The sequence below is a fragment of the Somniosus microcephalus genome, unplaced genomic scaffold (genome assembly GCF_052327205.1).
Source record: "Somniosus microcephalus isolate GS21.2 unplaced genomic scaffold, FLI_Smic_1.0 unresolved_chr4, whole genome shotgun sequence".
Lineage (NCBI taxonomy): Eukaryota > Metazoa > Chordata > Chondrichthyes > Squaliformes > Somniosidae > Somniosus > Somniosus microcephalus.
Genome location: NW_028225182.1, coordinates 37,330,454 through 37,347,507, shown reverse-complemented (window position 1 = coordinate 37,347,507; position 17,054 = coordinate 37,330,454). Strand labels below are relative to the sequence as shown.

The 17,054-nt window shown below is 49.2% G+C and overlaps 2 protein-coding genes across 2 annotated transcripts in view; both read left to right on the top strand.

The window, feature by feature from the left end:
* LOC147090551 (zona pellucida sperm-binding protein 3-like) overlaps positions 1–13,058 on the top strand; it is a 32,879-nt gene extending 19,821 nt beyond the window's left edge. The window contains exons 5-16 of the mRNA XM_085977005.1: positions 4,411–4,587; positions 5,120–5,235; positions 5,323–5,426; positions 5,517–5,694; positions 5,788–5,914; positions 6,330–6,418; positions 6,503–6,624; positions 6,696–6,830; positions 12,237–12,301; positions 12,378–12,469; positions 12,556–12,629; positions 12,952–13,058. Of these exons, the coding sequence (XP_085833131.1) occupies positions 4,411–4,587; positions 5,120–5,235; positions 5,323–5,426; positions 5,517–5,694; positions 5,788–5,914; positions 6,330–6,418; positions 6,503–6,624; positions 6,696–6,830; positions 12,237–12,301; positions 12,378–12,469; positions 12,556–12,629; positions 12,952–13,058 (1,386 nt within the window). The remainder of the gene's footprint in view (positions 1–4,410; positions 4,588–5,119; positions 5,236–5,322; positions 5,427–5,516; positions 5,695–5,787; positions 5,915–6,329; positions 6,419–6,502; positions 6,625–6,695; positions 6,831–12,236; positions 12,302–12,377; positions 12,470–12,555; positions 12,630–12,951) is intronic.
* Positions 1–17,054, top strand: part of LOC147090550 (zona pellucida sperm-binding protein 3-like) — a 46,563-nt gene that overhangs the window by 25,821 nt on the left and 3,688 nt on the right. The gene's annotated exons all lie outside the window — the stretch shown is intronic.

Genomic DNA, 17,054 nt, shown 5'->3' with positions numbered 1-17,054 from the left:
GTCCTCCCGCCGCAGCGGAATGGACCAAAAACCGTTCGAGATGTCCAGCACCGTGAATGTGGTCGCCGATGCTGGAATACTCCCTATTAAGTCTGCAACTGCTGCTACCGTGGGCGCGCAGGCTGGGATATTACTATTGAGGACTCTATAGTCCACCGTGGCTCTCCACGAATTGTCCGGTTTCTTTACCGGCCATAATGGGGAGTTCACGTGGGTGGCTATCGTCCTCAATACGCCCTGCTGTACCAATGAAGATATTGCTGTCTCCATGTCGGGTTCTGCCTCCTTGGGGAAATTATACTGCTTTTGGGGTCGGATCATGGGGTCCCCGTCTACGCTGACTTCGAACCCAGTGACTCTCCCGCAGTCGTGCTTGTGGGTGGCGAACGCGGTCAGATTTTCTGACACACGCGCCTGCAAGTCCGTTGGGACGTTTGTTATCATGAGCTCGAGATCGTAACCTCCTGATGGCTTCATAGTGCACAGGGCCCCCTTTTCTTCCTTCCCCGGGATTACGACTACCTTACCTAAACCGCCCTCGGCTCCCCAGAGACAGTGATTTCTCAGGTCCACGAGGATCCCGTGTTCCACCAAGAAATCAGCCCCGAGGATGCCTTTCCCCCCCCCCTCTTTCCACTTCAATAGGATGCACGTCCATGTGGTGTGGAGCGCTCCCAACTGAATGGAGAGCGGGAGGGAGTGCGCGCCAGCCTGTGCTCTACCTGTGAAACCCGCTACTAAATATGGAGCCTGGGCGGACAGAGGTGAGGCAAAAGGTTTGTCCGTGTGGATCACGGTACACGAAGCTCCCGTATCCAACAGGTAACTACCCCTTTGTTTCTCCACCTCCATCTCCACCACAGGTCTTCTCCAAGCGTCATAGCGGAGCGGACACAAGTAGATGGGCTGCGCGGGCGTCAGTCATTTAGGTGTTTCGGCTGGGGTCTCGGGGGCGATAGGGCTGTTAGCAACCACTACCTTCCCCTGCCAGGTCATCAGAGACCGCATAGTCTCCAAGACTGACTCGATCGCAGCGGGGTCCACAACCGCACCACCCCCTTTATTCGGGGCAGAGGCTACGGTTGGGTTCTGGACTGGTGTTGGGGCAGCGGCCTGCACTTGTGGTTGTGCTGGTGTTGGGTAAACTCTCGGGCCGTTGGCGACTCGGGCTTGGGCTTGATCTTGGGCTGCGGCGAACGCTCTCTCCCTCTTATCCTTCCAAGGATTCCTACAGTCCTTGCGCCAATGACCCTCCTTCCCACACCCGTAACAACTGCTATTTGCTTGGGGATGGCGATTTCCCTCCTGACGCCATTCCTTTTTAGCAGAGGCTGCGGGTCTCACCTCATGCACCTTTCCTTTCACAACAGGCGTTTTCTTGCCCTTGTTGTTTCTATAACTGATCGTGAGCTGATCTAGTACTACTTCCTCCGTGGAGCGGGCGTTAGTGGGGTCAAACCATGCTTTGGCCTGTTCCTTCACTACTGGCAGGCAACCTGCTACCAGGCACCGAAGCCAGTGAGCCCTTTGTTCGCCATCCAGCCCGGCCCGGGCCGGCCCGCCCGGGCAGCTGCGCCGATACACTGGCCACAACCTGTCGGCGAAAACCCGTGGGGGTTCTCCCTCTAGCTGCACTGTCTTTTCTAAACGGAGGAACGGAGTTCCGTCCCCCTCTCCCATGATCTCCAGAATCTCATCCCGTAGCAACTCATAGTCCCTGTGCCCTCTCTTGCTCTTGTCAGGGAGACACTGGAGGAGCGAACTGTCCAGGGAGAACAGCAGCATTTTAGACTGTTCAACCCCGTCGCAGTCATTGACTGCTGCGGTCTGCTCCACGTCCCTGAAATGCACGGAGGGATCTCCTGACTCGGAGAGTTTTGGGATGTGACTTATCATCTCTCTTAGCTGTCGTGCGCTATGAGGCATTATGATCTGACTCTCAAGGGGTCCGTCATCGCCATTTTCTTCATTTGGACCGATCCTCCGGTGTCTCGTTGGACACATTGGCGCCGACCCCGACTCTACTGTCTGGGGTTGCTCTACCTCAGGGCTCTCTTCCTCTACCATCTCCGTCTCCTGTCCCGGAGTCCAAGACTCCTCATAGGCAGGAGGCGCAGAAGGTTCGGGGGTTGGTACCCCAACTGCCTCTTGTGGAATCGGTCTTTTGGATTCCTTGGCTAGCAACAGCTGACTCGCTGGTGGATTTATGAGACACACCAACCCGTTTGCCTTCGCTAGGGCCTTTCTCAGGTCCTCTAGCTCCCGGCGGCAAGTGCTGTGGTCGGTGTTCTCAGATCTATCCTCCATGGCCATCTTATATGCTGCCCTGGCTCCCAGGAGCTTTTCCTCTTGGGCATCTACTTGTTTGGCTAGACGGGAACACCTCTCTCTCATTCTACCTTCACTGGCCTTGGCCTCAACGACCTGACATTTTAAATATTCTACCCGGGTTTCGTGGCAGCGAATTACAGAGCGGCGTTCCTGGTTCAGCGCGTCAAGCGATTCAATCAGTTTTTGACCTCCCGCAACCTTTTCCTCTACGCCTTTAAGCAAGCCGTTGATCTGGACTGTCTGTGCTGCAACTAACTGGTCCAAAAGCTGGACTTGCTTCTTGTAGCACATCAGCCAGACCGCCTTTTCTACAGATTTCTTATGCTCTCTACCCGCTGTCCACTTGATGGCTGCGTCTAGCGGGCGCCTATCCCTTAGTAGATCAGATATCCATTGTTTTGTGAGGTTGACTTTTCCGAAAACATAATCTGCTATTCTTTCATCCATCACATTTCGTTTATTCAGATCTTGATCTAACACACTACTTTCCTGCTGCCAAGGTCTTGCCGCGGTCGCCATTTCTGTAGGGGGTTTCTCTTGCTCTTTCTGGTCTCCTGCCAGGCTTCGTGCAATAATTACCCTTGAGTGGTTCGACCCACTCCCCCTACGGTTCTAGACCTTGGACTTAGGTGCAGAGAACAGTAGTGCAGAGAAAGAACTCAATAGACCAGGTTGAATAGCACGAAATGGATGCTTTTATTTTTAAACAGTTTGAAGCATTACAAAATACATGTCATAGGCACAGATTAAAGTTACTACAATCATGCACAAATTTATGAACTTGACTCTATGGAAATGGGGAACACACGGCACATCGAAAAAGGGGAAACACATTACGATTTCCCTTAACTCCCTCCCCTATACCTAAACTAAGTTTCGACCTGGGGAACTTGGGATCATGCTCACCACTCTCGAAATCGCGAGAAAGGGGGTTCGCAGCCTTTTTGGCACCGCTTTCCGTCGTCACGTGGATTTGGAAACTTCTGGCGCAGTCGATATTCTCTCCTCCCTCGAGGCGGTGGGGTAGACCCAGCCTCGATGAGCGCTCGTTAAGGTTGAGATCTACTAAGTCGATTTGGGTTCATGGAGCAGACCCAGATGCAGGCTATGCACTTGGGAGAATCTTGTGGCCTAGATCGCCAGTCCTCCAGAGGGTTTCTTCTCCGTCGGCCTGGGTCGTCGATGATCTCCCGACCCCAGTACCCGGGCCACCCTCGTCGTCTTCTCGTCGTGGCCGAGCCTTGTTTGGCTGAACACCGACCACGTTGTCCTTTTACCGAAACCGTCCGTCTTTAAAAAGACGAAAACGTTTTCATCGATCTGCCGAAGTGGAAGAGGCGCCGATCCGGGCACCGTCCGCCCTTCGTTCGTTCCTCGTAGAAGAAAGTTCTTGAAGAAATGGAAGCCTGAAGTCGCCCAACAAGAAGCCGTGGCAGTGAAGAAGAAGTTGTTCAAGTAACCCGAAGTCCGAAGTAACTTAGATGGACTTTCAATCCATAGTTATACTCTTTTGGGACAGTCTTATCTCCCGCCAAATCATAGTCCTGTCTTTGTATTAATTTTGGCGGGCAGAAATCTCTGCAGGGGCGCTTTGTCTTGTAACGGAGCCGGTGATAACTTAAACTGGCCTTCCTGGCCGATAATGTCTTTCAATGTCTTTTGCATTGTCACCGTGGCTCGGTTCGCATATTGATCGGTCCGGACATTTTCCTTGATGGCTGCTAAACGGTTTTTCCTTTGTACAATAAATGGGTATAAGTGTTTTTACATTGTCCGCCCATATCTTGATGGGCCCCATCCTGTACTTATAATCCATTGAATATGTATGCTGTTGCTCTGAGTTTCGGTTCCCAGAGACTGGCTTTCGTGGGCTCACTGTCTTCAATCCACAAGCCTGTCTGGCTTGCAGTAACAGAAATAAAATGGTTCATAAACTGATCACGGGGCCTGGCGGCCATTTTGTATGTCCTTTTAGCAAAGGTTTTTCTGTGCAAGCTTACTTTGGTCAATAAACAGTCTTATTTTATCCAGTTTCCTTGCGTGATTTTTGCTGAAAATTGCGAATCTTACACGGTGCAGTGTGGAGAGCACAACCTGCTGGTCAGGTTACAGATGGATTTATTTGGAACCAGGCACCTGATTAAAGCTGCTGACCTGACCCTGGGGACGGCAGGTTGTCCGTCAACCGGGATCTACTCTCAGAACCACACTGTCCTCTTTGACTATGGGCTGCATGAGTGTGGCAGCAGAGTGAAGGTAATGTGATTCCTCAACTCTTGCTCTAAGCTTGGTGTCTGGAATAGACCCAACTTGTTTTTCCTACCCTGATTCCTGTCTCCTGCTTTTAAAACCTCCAGACTTGTGTTGAATTATGTATTGTCCTTTGCTTTAACTGGTTTTCCTGAGTGTCTCCAACTTTGATCTCGGCCTTATTGGCCTTGATCCTTCACTTAGTTCTTAACTTTTCCTTCCTTACATCCTGTCTTGTGGATTTTCAGGTCACTGGGGGTTTAGTTATCTACAATATTGAGTTTTTTTTCTTCCACTCCTTTGTATCAGAATACAGGGGAGTCTGGCTTAAATGAGGCTTTAATCTTGTTCTATTCATTGCTCTAAATTATCAACCTGTGGCTCCTTTTATTGAAGTGAAGCTGTCCTTTCATTGAATCTTTATTCTGTTTAATTGTCTTGTGCTTGCAATCCCCCTCCTTGCTTTAGCTGCTGAGGCTGCACAACTTCCAACCACCTGAGTAGAATGTTGTCCATTTCTGAACCTGATGTCTTTCAGATGTCTGGAGATTTCCTGGTCTACGCCACCCACCTGAACCACACCCCCAAGGCCCATGGATCTGTCATTGTGAGAACTAATGGAGCTGTCGTTCCCATTGAGTGCCACTATTTTAGGTAAGATTCTTTACACTGTCGCAAATAACGCCTACAGCTGGTGTAGTTCTCTGACCTTGTCCTAAAATGGCTCCGTTGTCTTTCCAGGAAGGGCAATGTGAGCAGTAACCCGATCAAGCCCACCTGGATCCCGTTCAGCTCCACCAAGTCTGGAGAGGGGCTTCTGTCATTCTCTCTGCGCCTAATGAATGGTATGTGATGGGTGGATGTGGAATGACTTCCTGCAGTCACCCACTGGCAGTTGTACCCAGTCTCCAACCCTTGTCCCTCTTGTACTTCAGATGGCTGGCTCACAGAGCGCACCTCGACTGTCTACTACCTGGGTGACCTCATTCACATTGAGGCCTCTGTTTCAATGACCAACCACATGCCCCTGAAGCTCTACATTGATCGCTGTGTCGCTACGTTGAGCCCAGACGAGGACTCCGCCCCGAGATACAGCATCATTGACTACAATGGGTAAGGAGCGCTCTGCTTTCTCCAGCTGATCCTGTCTCAATGGCTTCTCTTGATTCACTCCATGTCGTTTTAAAAAAAAAATTATTTCTTCAGTTGCCTCCTGGACAGCAAAGCTGAGGACTCCTTCTCAACCTTCGTGTTGCCAAGAGACGAGCGTGAGCTGGACAAGCTCCACTTTGACTTGGATGCCTTCCGCTTCTTTGGCGATGATCGTTCCTTGGTAAGAGGAAGCCGACCACTGCAAAGTATTTACAGCCAATCTGCATAACTGGCTTGTGCTCCACACGAGTGTCCTCCATCTCCTCTTCATCTAACTCTCCAACATATCCTTCTATTCCTTTCTCCCACCTGTGTTTATCTAGCTTCCCCTTAAATGAATCTACACTATTCGCCTCAACCACTCCCTGTGGTAGCGAGTTCCACATTCTCACCACTCTCTGGTAAAGAAGTTTCCCCTGAAATCCCTCTGCTGTATATCCTGTGATCCTATGAATCACTAACATTAACCACTTTTCTCTGTTTCTAGCCAGCTTGCTATCCATTCTGCTACTTGTCCCCTGAATCCACCTGTTCATTGAGTTCCCAAGTTGGGAGGGAGTCACTATATAATGACTTGTGTTGACTGTGTCCCTCAGATTTTCATCTCCTGTCACCTGAAGGTTGCTGCAGTGGATCGGAGAGATTCCATGAGCAAAGCTTGTACTTTCCAGAAGATGCAGAATGTGTAAGTGCCCCCTCTCTCCCTCAGGGATGTGTTGTGTGGGGAAGTGATGCCCAACCTGATTGTGAAACTGATTCTCTTGTTTAGCTGGACCCCATTGGAAGTATCCAACAATGACGTTTGTGCCTGTTGCCACTTGGGCAACTGCAGTGCCACAAGGGAGTTTGGATTTGATTCCAGAGGAAGGAGGGATCTTGTACCTGACGCTGGTAGGACATTGATTCTCTAGATGTTGGAGGTTGCCCTTTACCCTCTCTAACTGGAATGTTTGATATTGCAGTGAGTGATGCTGAATTGAAGTGGGAGGGTGAGGCCTCCCTTGGACCCCTGGTCATTCTGGACACTGATGTGACAGACCTGGCAGCTGAGTCCCTTAATGAGGTTGAGCAACGGATGGCGGAGAGGTCTCCAGGTGGTGAGTTGGCCGACTGCTAGTTTCCATTTCCCCCTCAGTATTTCCTTCACTCACTGTTGGTTTCTCATTGCTGTTTAGGTGCGGAGTCTGAGGTGGTCCTGATGGTGGCCCTGACTGTGACTGCTGTCTCTCTGATCTCTGCTTCTTTGATCGCCTTGTTCCTGTACAGGAAACGCAAGCAAACCCTGCGCAACAACTTGTGATTAATAAAGTGTTGAAATTAGCAAATCTGTCATGGTTATTGCTTACATTTGGTCATTGATCACGGCTGGGGATTTGCATTCTGAATATGGGAAGTTTTCCATATTTATTTACTTCCATTAATGATTCTTGACCCAGTGGCATGCCTGCTGAGTGTATTTAATCTTTTCACCAGATATCAGGCTACTGGGGTATCTGCCCCATTTCACTAGTTTATTAACAGCAACTTGGAAGTGTTTGCCTGGAGCGAGTTATCTTGGCCTGCTGTTTGTCCCTTGTTAAGGAGGTTTGTGGGGCTCTTGTGGAGTGAGGTTAGTGGGACTGATTATTGAGCCCCATGAAATTGCAATGTTCCTGGAAATTTTAATGCTGGGATTAGTTTATTACTAAAGTGGAGGTTGTTTAGTCCTCTATAACTGACTGGGATAATGAGTCTAAATGGGGTAGATGTCCATATTATAAAAATGATAGCGGCACTAGTGAGGGTGCAAAACATTTACTAGGATGATTCCAGAACTGAGATTCGACTTATTAGGAAAGATTGACCTGTTTGGGTTGCCTTCTCTAGGAAAGAGAAGGCTGAGGGTGTTTAAAATTATGACTGGGTTCGATAGGTTAGATAGAGATGTTTCCACTTGGGGGCAAGACCAGAACTAGGGGCCTGTAACTACAAGGTAGTAACTAACTAATGACTCCAATGGTGAATTCAGGAGAAACTTCTTTACCCAGAGAGTGGTGAGAATGTGGATCTCGCTATCACGGAGTGGTTGAGGCGAATGGTGTAGCTGCATTTAAGGGGAAGCTCTAAGCATGAGGGAGGAAGGATATGCTGTTTGGGTGAGATGAAGGGTGGGAGGAGGCTCGTGTGGAGCATGGACTAGTTGGACTGAATAGCCTGTTTCTGTGCTGTCGATGGCTTGTTAACCTGCAGGATTAGTGACCTGAGGAATTGCATCTCTGAAGGCCCCTTAAATGGCTTTCAGTCTTGGCCGTGGCTCAGTGGACAGCGCTCTAGCCTGAGTCGGAAGGTCGTAGGTTCAAATCCCACTATAGAAACCTGGAGTACAAAAGCCAGGCTGACACTCCCAGTGCTGCACTGTCGGAGGTGCCATCTTTCGGATGAGAATTTAAACCGAGGCCACTTCTGGCCCCTCGGGTGGATGTAAAAGATCCTGTGGCACTTTTGGAAGAAGAGCAGGGGAGTTCTTCCCTCTGACCAATTGTTATCCATCAGCAAACATCATAAGATGATCTGGCCATTATCACATTGCTGTTTGTAGGCTCTTGATGGGCTGCCATGTTTCTGACAACAGTGACTACATTTCAGAAGTAATTCATTGGTTATGAAGTGCATTTTTTAATTTGTTCATGGGATGTGGGTGTCACTGCCAAGACCTGCATTTATTGCCCATGCCTAGTTAGGCTTGAAGATGGTGGTGGTGAGCTGCTTTCTAGTCCAGGTGCAGTTTGTGCAGTTGGGCAGGGAGTTGTAGGATTTTGACCCAGCGACTATATGAAGGGATGGCGATATATTTCCAAGTCAGGATGGTGTGTGACTTGGAGGGGAACTTGGAGGTGCTGGTGTTCCTATGCGCCTGCTGCCCTTGTCCTTCTAGCTGGTAGAGGTCATGGATTTAGGAGATGCTGCCGAAGAAGCCTTGGTGAGTTGCTGCAGTGCATCTTGTAGATGGTACACACTGCAGCCACAGTGTGCTGGTGGTGGAGGGAGTGAATGTTTAAGGTGTTGGTGGGACATCCTGAACATGGTATGGTGCTGTATAAATAAAAGATTGTTCTTTCTAAACATCTCTGACGTGAGTGTGGGACCTACAATAAAAAATAATTGTCTAACCAACATACTAGGTCCCCAAGTGGGATTGAGTTGCCGTACTGGATCTCCAACATCAGGTGGGGCTAGAATCCACACAAACTTAACGAGCACACTTTTGTATCTCTCGTGGCCGACCCTGGTCAGTGAATGCTGGCTGAAATCTGCAGTAGGACTGTTGTCAATACTTAACCACTTACATTTATGTCGCCCCTTCGACGTAATGAAATGTCCCAGAAGCGCTTTCAATTAAAATTTGACACCAAGCCACATAAGGAGATATTAGGGCAGATAACCAAAAGCTTGGTCAAAGAGGGAGGTATTAAGGAGCATGGAGCGCTGGAGAGGGAGGGAATTCCAGAGCTTGGGGCCCAGGCAGCTGAAGACAAGGCCGCCAACGGTGGAGCGATCGAAATCTGGGATCCTCCAGAGGGCAGAATTGGAGAAGTGCAGATATCTCGGAGACGGGGGTGTTGTAGGGCTGGAGGCCTCAGGATGTCCCAAAGCGCTTTACAGCCAATGAAGTACTTTTGAAATGGAGTCACTGTCGTAATGTGGGAAACGCAGCAGCCAATTTGCAAGCTTCCAAAAACAGCAATGTGAAAATGACCAGATAATCTGTATTTAGTGATGTTGATTGAGGGATAAATATTGTCCCCAGGACACTGGGGAGAACAACTCCTGCTCTTCTTCCAATAGCAGCCGTAGGATCTTTTACATTCACCTAAGAGGGCAGATGGGACCTCGGTTTAACGTTTCACCCAAAAGATGGCACCTCTGACAGTGCAGCACTCCCTCAGCATTGCACTGGGAGTGTCAGCCTGGATTATGGGCTCAAGTCTCTGGAGTGGGACTTGAACCCTCGACCTTCTGACTCAGAGGCAAGTGTGCTACCGGCTGACACCTTTAAGATGATCTACTGTTGGGGCAGGTTTCAGGTTTATTGATAACATCTGCAATTATATGGTTCCTTACCACGTTAAAATGCCTCACAACACTTCAGGCAGTGAATTACATTTGAAGATCAGAGACTCTTCTGCCTGCGATGGGGGTAGAAACTTTTGAGCACGTGCGGTGGGAGCGGTTTTCTGTCGGACCGCCAATCAGATGAGTTTGTTGGCTCAGGTGTCTCATGGCTCAGCCCATCAAATCAGTGCCAGCTCTCTCTCTCCGATGCAGCAATCCAAACCTGCCTCTCCGAGACTTCCAGTGCAGGGGTCGTAGTCATGTCCTCGACTCAGCGGCTGAGCGTTCCGGCTCACGATGGTCAGGCAGTTCCCACTTCAGCCCTGTCTTTTTTGTTGGCATTTCATCACAAAGACTACGCAAAAAGTGTCAGGCAGATTGCTGGGAGGACTGTGCCAAGGCCCCATTGCCATGGGAACAAGCTGGCTTGGTTAGGCAGTGTAGGCCACACCTGTCCAAAATGGTAAATCAGCCGTCACTGTCCAAAACTAATCCCACTGATCGACTCTCTTCCCATAGCCCTGTATCAATGCCAAACTAACCCTACTGCCCCGCTCTCTCTCCATAGCCCTGTATCAATCCCAAACTAATCCCACTGGCCCGCTCTACCCGAATAGCCCTGTATCAATCTCCAAACTAATCCCACTGCCCCGCTCTCTCCCCATAGCCCTGTATCAATCCCAAACTAACCTGACTGCCCCACATGGTCCCCATAGCCCTGTATCAATCCCAAACTAATCCCACTGCCCCGCTCTCTCTCCACAGCCCTGTATCAATCCCAAACTAATTCCACTGCCCCGCTCTCTCTCCACAGCCCTGTATCAATCCCAAACTAATTCCACTGCCCCACATGGTCCCCATAGCCCTGTATCAATCCCAAACTAATCCCACTGCCCCGCTCTCTCTCCACAGCCCTGTATCAATCCCAAACTAATCCCACTGCCCCGCTCTCTCCCCAAAGCCCTGGATCAATCCCAAACTAATTCCACTGCCCCACTCTCTCCCCAAAGCCCTGGATCAATCCCAAACTAATCCCACTGCCCTGCTCTCTCCCCATAGTTTTGTATCAATCCCAAACTAATCCCACTGCCCCACTCTCTCCCCAAAGCCCTGGATCAATCCTAAACTAATCCCACTGCCCCGCTCTCTCCCCATAGCCCTGTATCAATCCCAAACTAATCCCACTGCCCCGCTCTCTCCCCATAGCCCTGTATCAATCCCAAACTAATCCCACTGCCCCGCTCTCTCCCCATAGCCCTGTATAAATCCCAAACTAATCTCACTGCCCCGCTCTCTCCCCATAGCCCTGTATCAATCCCAAACTAATCCCACTGCCCTGCTCTCTTCCCCATAGCCCTGTATCAATCCCAAACTAATCCCACTGCCCCGCTCTCTCCCCATAGCCCTGTATCAATCCTAAACTAATCCCACTGCCCTGCTCTCTCCATAACCCTGTATCGATCCCAAACTCACCCTTGCCTCTGACTCAGACGGTTGTGGATTTAAGTCCCACTCCAGAGACTCGAGCATAATAATCTAGGCTGACACCCCAGGGCAGGACTGAAGGAGTGCTGCACTGTCGGAGGTGCCGTCTTTCGGCCGCAATGCTAAACTGAGGCCCCGTCTTCCCTCTCAGACGGGCGTAAAAGATCCCATGGCCACTATTTCGTAGAAGAGCAGGGGAGTTATCCCCAGGTGTCCTGGCAAATATTTATCCCTCAATCAACATCACTAAAAACAGATGATCTGGTCATTATCACGTTGCTGTTTGTGGGAGCTTGCTGTGCGCAAATTGCTGCTTTCTTTCCGACATTACAATAGTGACTGCGCTCCAAAAAGTACCTCATTGGCTGTAAAGTGCTTTGGGATGTCCTGAGGTTGTGAAAGGCGCTATATAAATACAAGTCTTTATTTCTTTCTTTTACAGGCGACTTTGGGCCGATGGTTCCCAAAGCTCTCCAACCAATGGGGGCACTTTGGTTTGGTTTTTGGTTGATGACATCGCCCAATGTCTTTCTATTGATGGTTTTGGAGAAGGTCAACCCAATCTCTGCCTCTTTCTTTATCATAGGCAACGGCCTATTAAAAGTCAACCATGTGCTCCCTTTTTAAAGGGTCGCAAACGATAAGGTCTGTAAATTAACATAAATTTGAAAGGAACCTTAACAAATCAAATTAAAATTTGGTTGCCGGGGGTGATGATGCACTCCATTCTCCGCGGCGCCCACCGGTCGCGGAAGGCCTCAAGCGTGCCAGTGGATTCCGCGTACTCCATATCCAGGGCCACCCGGGCGCGAACGTGGCCGCGGAAGAGAGGCAGGCAATCGGGCAGCTCTTTCCCACCCTCTTTCCAGTTGCCTGTTGACACAGCCGAGGCGAAAACTCCCTTTCGTCTTTTGTGTCACCGCGAGATCACCGGGACAAGCTCTGGTTCAACCTGGATGCGTTCCGCTTCTTTGAGGATGCCAGGGACCTGGTAAGAGTTGGCCAGATGTTGGAAGGTAAGACGGTGAGCGTTGACGCTGAGTAACTCCTGGATGTGTCTCCTGCAGATCTTCATCAGTTGCCACCTGAGAGTAGCTGCAGCAGATCAAAGGACAGATTCGGTCAACAAAGCCTGTTCCTTCCAGAAGCCAGCCAACCGGTGCGAGAAATCTACCCCCGAATGGTGGACCTCTTTCTTTTTGGCGTATGGATGCATTCTGACTGATGGCTTGCTTCCTTGTTTAGATGGTCCCCGGTGAACGAGTTGGGCCTGTCCCTGCTGGAAGGATCCAATGAGGTTTGTGCCTGTTGCGATGGGGGCAACTGCAGAGCCCAGAGATTGCGATCTGGAGGAAGACCACACTCCAGGTGCAGGAGGGAGGTCCCATCTGAGCTTGGAATGTTGTGGTGGTGTTGGGTGTTGAGGGTGAAGAAGGATGTTTTGTAACTGGATGGAACTAATTGTTGCAGAGTCTGAGCCTGTGTGGGAGAGTGAGGCCTCACTTGGACCTCTGATCGTTCTGGATGTAGATCTGGACGTGGTTCATTCGGTGGATAGTGAAGCTGTTGGGACTCGTGAGGATGTTCCGAGTTCTTATCGAGGTGACTCCTGACTCCATATTGGCTTCTCGTTCTCCGCAGGTGATGTGGGTTCTGAGCTGCTTCTGGTTGCGGCTGTGACGTTGGCAGCTGAGGTCCTGATCTCCGCCTCTCTGGTGGACTTCCTGCTGTCCAGGAAACACAACTGAATCCTCTCCCTCAAATGAGCTGCTTTATTTGTCAAAAAATGCTTCAATAAAATTGAAATGTCACTTGGTTGAGTTACAGTCTATGGTGTTGAACTGGATTTTAAATACACTGTCATGGTGGTTTGAACTAAGTTGTCTAAATGACACTAGACCAGTTTTGGAGGCCTATATTTAACTGACAATTTCACCACACACCGCTCAGTTTTGGGTAGTTGAAAGTAGGCATTTGCACCTGGAATAAGATTGTGGCCTTAATAGGATGGCAACTGGAATCATACAGCACAGAAAGAGGCCATTCGGCCCATCGCGCCTGTGCTGGCTCTTTGAAAGAGCTCTCCAATTAGTCCCACTCCCCCCGGCTCTTCCCCATATCCCTGCCATTTTCACCTCTTTGTATTTATCCAATTCCCATTTTTGAAAGAGACTATTGAATCTGCTTCCACCGCCCTTTCAGGCAGCGTGTTCCAGATCACAACTTCTTCTTTATATTAGAAGTCTCCTCACCTCTGGCTCTCTTGTCAATGACGTTATTTACTAACCCTTCTGTCAGTGGAAACCGTTTCTCCTTATTTACTTTAATCAAAACCCTTACCATTTTGAACCCCTCCCTTGACCTTCTCTGCTCTAAGGAGAACAATCCCAGCTTCTCTGCATTAATATTGTGACCTTTGTAAAGGGATGAAAGCGATGGGGAGTTTCTGCCATCTTTCTAGAGCGAGTAGATGGGGTTACAGACACCCAGCTAGGAGTCCGCTGTGAGAAGGTTCCAGTCCCACATCGGGGTCAAGAGACTAGACCAAAGCAGCATCTCCTTAATTGGCCATCTTGCTCCATGTCCGCTGGCGGTAGGTGTGTCTTGGCCTCGTACTGTCACTCTGCTGGCTCTGTTCCACATTTAACATCCCTTAAAGGTTAGTTACAATTGCCTTTTTGAATATAGTGATGTAACCTACCACCCACCATCACACATGGGTGGGTAGTGGAATCAAACAGTGCTGAGGGGATTGGTAAATGATCAATTATCTTTTTCATTGCACTCTGGCCTCTGGTGTATTTCCCCCACCCGCCCAAAATCCTTCGCCCACCCCACCTCCCATCACCCCCTGTTGGTGGCCGTGCCTTCAGACATCTGGCACCTCAGCTCAGACATTCTCTCCCTAAAACCCTCAACCTCTCCTCCTAATACATTGCTTAAAACCTACATCAGTGTCCAGGCATTTACCTGTCCTAATGTCTCCTCCTTTGACTCTGTCATGTTTTTGTCTGATTTACGTGAGTTGAATGCTTTGCTTAGTTGAACATTGGGCGGTGTAACAAGGCACCACTGCAACAAGATGGTGAGGGCAAATGGGCAGGAATATAAGATGGCCATTAACAGATCAAATTAAGAATTTAGGAGGACATTCTTTACACAGAATGTGGAACATGGAGTGGTTGAAGCAGATATATTTGGAGTTGAGATACAGATCGACCATGATCGAATTGAATGGCAGAACAGGCTCGAGGGCCTGAATGGACTCCTCCTGTTCATTTGTAAAGGAGGCTGGTAGCATAGATGAGGGAGAATGAAATAGAGGGCTCTGTGGGGTGGGGAGTTAGATAGAATGCAAAGCACGCTCTACACTGTCCCATCAAACACTCCCAGGGCAGCAAGAGTACGGGTTAGATACAGAGTAAAGCTCCGTCTACACTGTCTCATCAATCACTCCCAGCGCAGGTACAGCATAAGTTAGATACTGTTGTGTCCCCTTGTGTTTTTATTACTATGTAATACAGACACTTTTAACTCCTTTTTAGTTTACAGCTTTTACTCAGTGCTTTCATGATTTTGCTGCCGCATGGTGCGGAGTGATACAAGATGTCCGACCTTGCACTGTGCACTGCCTGACACAGTGTGCCACATAGCAGTATAAATGCACTAACCAAAGTAGTTCCATATAACAATGTAACAAGTAGTTCCATTGAATAATGTGATAATATAACGATGTAACAGATACAGGTTACAGCATGAGTTAGATACAGAGTAAAGCTCCCTCTACACTGTCCCATCAAGCACTCCCAGTGCAGCTACAGCGCGGGTTAGATACAGAATAAAGCTCCCTTTACAATGTCACGTCAAAATCTCCCAGGGCAGGTACAGCACGGGTTAGATATAGAGTAACGCTCCCTCTACACTGTCACTTCAAACAGCCCCAGGACACGCACAGCATGGGTTAGATACAGAGTAAAGCTCCCTCTGCACTGTCCCATGAAACACTCCCAGGGCAGGTACAGCACGGTTAGATACAGAGTAAAGCTCCCTCTACACTGTCCCATCAAATACTCCCAGGACAGGGACAGCACGGGTCAGATACAGAGTAAAGCTCCCTTTAGACTGTCGCATCAAACTCTCCCATGGCAGATACAGCATGAGTTAGATACAGAGTAAAGCTCCCTTTAGACTGTCGCATCAAACTCTCCCATGGCAGATACAGCATGAGTTAGATACAGAGTAAAGCTCCCTCTACACTACCCCATCAAACACTCCCAGGACAGGTACAGCACGGGTCAGATACAGAGTAAAGCTCCCTTTAAACTGTCCCATCAAACACTCCCAGGGCAGGTACAGCATAGGTTAGATACAGAGTAAAGCTCCCTTTAGACTGTCGCATCAAACTCTCCCATGGCAGATACAGCATGAGTTAGATACAGAGTAAAGCTCCCTCTACACTACCCCATCAAACACTCCCAAGGCAGGTACAGCACGGGTTAGACACAGAGTAAAGCTCTCTTTACAATGTCCCATCAAACACTCCCAGGGCAGGTACAGCACGGGTTAGATGGAGAGTAAAGCTCCCTCTACACTGTCGCATCAAACACTCCCAGGGCAGGTAGAGCACGGGTTAGATACACAGTAAAGCTCCCTGTGCTCTGCGCAAAAAAGGTCCCAAATCCCAACCTCAGAGGATCAGACCCTATTAACCACCTCCCTCAGATTTCATGTTCCCACAGCTCGGCCATTTGTGGATCCTCCCCTTCCTTCACTCCACCTTTGGCACCTTGGGATGTTTTTCTGCATTAAAGGTGCGATATGATGACAAGTTGGTGTTGTTGTTGCAGTGTGACAGTCTCCATTTACCATCACACTCTTTATCCGACTGTATGAAACAGGACAATTGCAATTAGAGTGACTTTGCCTCTATTTGGGGGTTTTAATTGGATAGACTGTTTCCCCCTCGTGATGTCCTTTTAGTTATCAGCAGGGACGGGGGAGCTTGTCCTGTTTTGCAGACTACGAGTTAGGGGCAGTGGGTGAAGCTCAGGCCCACACTGATCATCTATAAGGGGTCCTCCCCACAAGGGACAGGACACCACTAACAAGAACAAAGAGCCTGTCCGAACTAATGTCCCACAGTACATATCAACTGATTAAGGTCCAACTTTCCGATCCGGTTCAATGAGGCAATGATCCCGTCCGGATCCAGCCACTTGTAGAAGCTTCTGGAAAACCCATTGGACTCCGAGTGTTTGCACGCCAGGCTCCCTGGAGAGGGAGCGGGCAATGCCCACCGGTACACTCGAGGCCTCCCGCAACCGATGGGCACCGCAGGGAATGGAGAGTCTTATCGACACGAGTAACATAATTATGATTTACTTTTATGAGTTTCCTGTTGTTTTGTCAAAAGAACATTCTGTGTTTGAGTTCCTTTGTTAGTTGTGCCAACTTAAAGAGGGAGGCCAGGTATAAATTCGTTCCTCTGTTGATGACACCGGGACAACCCATGTCATTTTATGGCTCAATTAAAGAAATCCACATTAGACATAGGAACATCGGAACAGGAGGAGGCCATTCAGCCCCTCGAGCCTGTCGCCTCATTCAATGAGATCACGGCTGATCTGGGACCTAACTCCATATACCCGCCTTTGGCCCATATCCCTTAATACCTTTGGTTATCAAAAATCTATCAATCTCAGATTTAAAATTAACAATTGACCCAGCAACAACTGCCGTTAGCG